This window comes from Mus caroli, chromosome 10 (assembly GCF_900094665.2).
Source record: "Mus caroli chromosome 10, CAROLI_EIJ_v1.1, whole genome shotgun sequence".
Lineage (NCBI taxonomy): Eukaryota > Metazoa > Chordata > Mammalia > Rodentia > Muridae > Mus > Mus caroli.
In genome coordinates, this window is record NC_034579.1 from 75,223,654 (window position 1) to 75,226,294 (window position 2,641).

The window sequence follows — 2,641 nt, forward strand, 5'->3', positions numbered from 1 at the left end:
CACTTTGTAGACCAGGCTGGCCTCGAACTCAGAAATCCGCCTGCCTCTGCCTCCCGAGTGCTGGGATTAAAGGCGTGCGCCACCACGCCCGGCTGGCAATTCTTTACTTTTCAATTGAAGCAAGCTGGGGGCAGGGACCCTCAGGTCTGGAAGCTCGGCTTTTGGGAGTCAGAGTAAGACAAAACTTTAGAACCAATCCCCAACACTTTGTCCCCATTTGTTCTTGAGAAAGGGCCGCTCGGTGGCCAGGACATTGCCAACTAGACTAGTATGTCTGGTCAGCAAGCTCCAAGATCCCACTTTTTCATCTCCTCAGTTCGGGTCACAAATGGCCTCTTGGCTTCTTCCCCTGGGTCTAGGGCTTGAAAATGAATCCTCATGGATATATTGCAAGTACTTTACCCTGGGAGTCATCTCCACAGGACCTGTTTTTCAAAATAGTATTTCATTAAGCTCAGGCTAGTCTAAAAAGTACTACGCTGCCTTTGAACGTGCCCCAAGTTCCTCCCTGGGAGATTTTATTGTAGAGCTCCACCCCGACCACTCCCCTAGCCCCTCACTGGGGAAGTCTAGGCAAATGCTCCACCCCTGACCACGCCCCTAAACACTCTCTAGGGGATTTTAGGCAGGGCTCCATTCCTGACCTAGCTCCTTTGCTATTTGATACAGGGTTTTTGCTCTGCCCCTCAGGTTAGCCTGAACGAATTCTCCGGCTCCCTCTGTGGAGAGCTGAGCTTTAAGACTTGGTCATCACAACCAGCCTGGCTACAGGAATTCCCTGTCTGGTAGTCTTGGAAGAACCCGACGATAGGGACGCTGGCACTCTCACCTGGGCAGATCCTCATCCTGCCATTCATCCCTCACGTCCACATTTTCCATCCTTAGTGTAGCTTCTGTGGTCCCCATGAGAGCTGGAAAGAGAAGCGGTCTGGAAACTTGGGTGACCCAGAAGATGATCTGGAGAAAAAAAAGCAGACTGAACCAGACAGCCATGACTTCAGCCTCCCACACCCGACACACGTGTCTGTGTGGAGCTTTGACTGACCCATCTCGCAGTAGTAGGATTCCAGTCTCACCGATGAACACACATGGGACTTAGGACATCTCTGCCTGTGTATGAACTCAGGTGAAGAGCTGAGCCTCAAGATTCCAGCCCCCTCCATTGGGACCTCTCAAACCCACCTTCTCCAGAGCAGCCACAACCCAAGATAACTCATTTTCCCTCCTTTTCCACCAACCTCAACTGTGGAAGAATTAAAAACAAAAGCAAAACAAAACAAGCTTAAAACACAGACAGCCTGTGGTGGCACACCTTTAATCTCAGCACTCTGGAGGCAGAGACAGACAGATCTGAGTTCAAGGGCAATCATGGCTACACAGGGAAACCTACTCTTGAAAAACCCAAACAAACAAAATCCACCAACCTCATTCATACTTTAATATGAATGACTGTCAGGATCATTTTTTCCCCGTCGTGATCAGCACTTTCAAAACGGAACTTCTTCGGGGGCTGGAGAGATGGCTCAGCGGTTAAGAGCACTGACTGTTCTTCCGGAGGTCCTGAGTTCAAATCCCAGCAACCACATGGTGGCTCACAACCATCCGAAATGACATCTGACGCCCTCTACTGGTGTGTCTGAAGACAGCTACAATACTCTTACATATAAAAAAAAAAAAAAAAAAAAAAAAAAAAGGAGCCGGTGTGGTGTGTGGTGGCGCGTGCCTTCAATCCCAGCACTCAGGAGGCAGAGGCAGGTGGATTTCTGAGTTCGAGGCTAGCCTGATCTACAGAGTGAGTTCCAGGATCAGCCAGGACTATAAAAAACCAAGGGGGAAAAAAAAAGGAATTTCTCTCTGACTGGCTTCTGTCTGATCCAGGTCATCTGCCCCTTCCTCCATCTCAGCCTTGGATCTCAGCCTTGGACTGGGAAAGGGTAGTGGCCACCAAAATTCAATCATAAAACCTATAGTAAGAATTCTGGCTGGGCGTGGTGGCGCACCCCTTTAATCCCAGCACTTGGGAGGCAGAGGCAGGCAGATTTCTGAGTTCTGACAAAGAAACCCTGTCTTGAAAAAAAAAAAAAGAATTCTGGAATTTTGGTTTCTTTGGGAAACACAGACAGACATATTGCAAATATATATTTTCACTTTAATCCCTGGTATGGGATGTGGGACTGCTTCAGACTGTTCAGCAGCTGACTAAAATTTGCCTCGGCAGAGGCGTGGTTTTGCCAGCTGCAGATAGTTTTCATGATTGTGTGACCTTTGGAATTCTGGGGACTTTTCAGAGGATATATAAGTGCTAGAGCCCAGAGACAGGGTGGTTGGGTTGTGATTTGTTAGTAGTTGTGACCAAAAAAGGAGCAAAAAAAAAGAAATTAGATTCAGAGATCTCTCTCCCCGCCTCTATCCTTCTTTCTCTATGTACTGACCTGGTGACACTGAGGGTAGGGGAATAAAGAGTGGGGAAAAGAAAAACCTACAAAGTAGCAAAGGCCCGCTACAAGTGTTGCCCAGCGAGGGCCTCTGTAAAGGAAACATGGAAACATTGATTCCAAATGCTGTAGAGGAAGTTGGGGGGTGGAATATGAAGAGATGGATTGTTTGGTGGTTGGTTGGTTGGTGTTTTTTTTTTTTTTTT

The 2,641-nt window shown here is 47.9% G+C and overlaps 1 protein-coding gene across 1 annotated transcript in view; it reads right to left on the bottom strand.

The window, feature by feature from the left end:
• Positions 1 to 2,641, bottom strand: part of Atcay (ATCAY kinesin light chain interacting caytaxin) — a 29,982-nt gene that overhangs the window by 18,564 nt on the left and 8,777 nt on the right. Inside the window, exon 3 of the mRNA XM_021173555.2 lies at positions 830 to 957. Coding sequence (XP_021029214.1) covers positions 830 to 906 — 77 coding nt within the window. The 5' untranslated portion in view covers positions 907 to 957. The remainder of the gene's footprint in view (positions 1 to 829; positions 958 to 2,641) is intronic.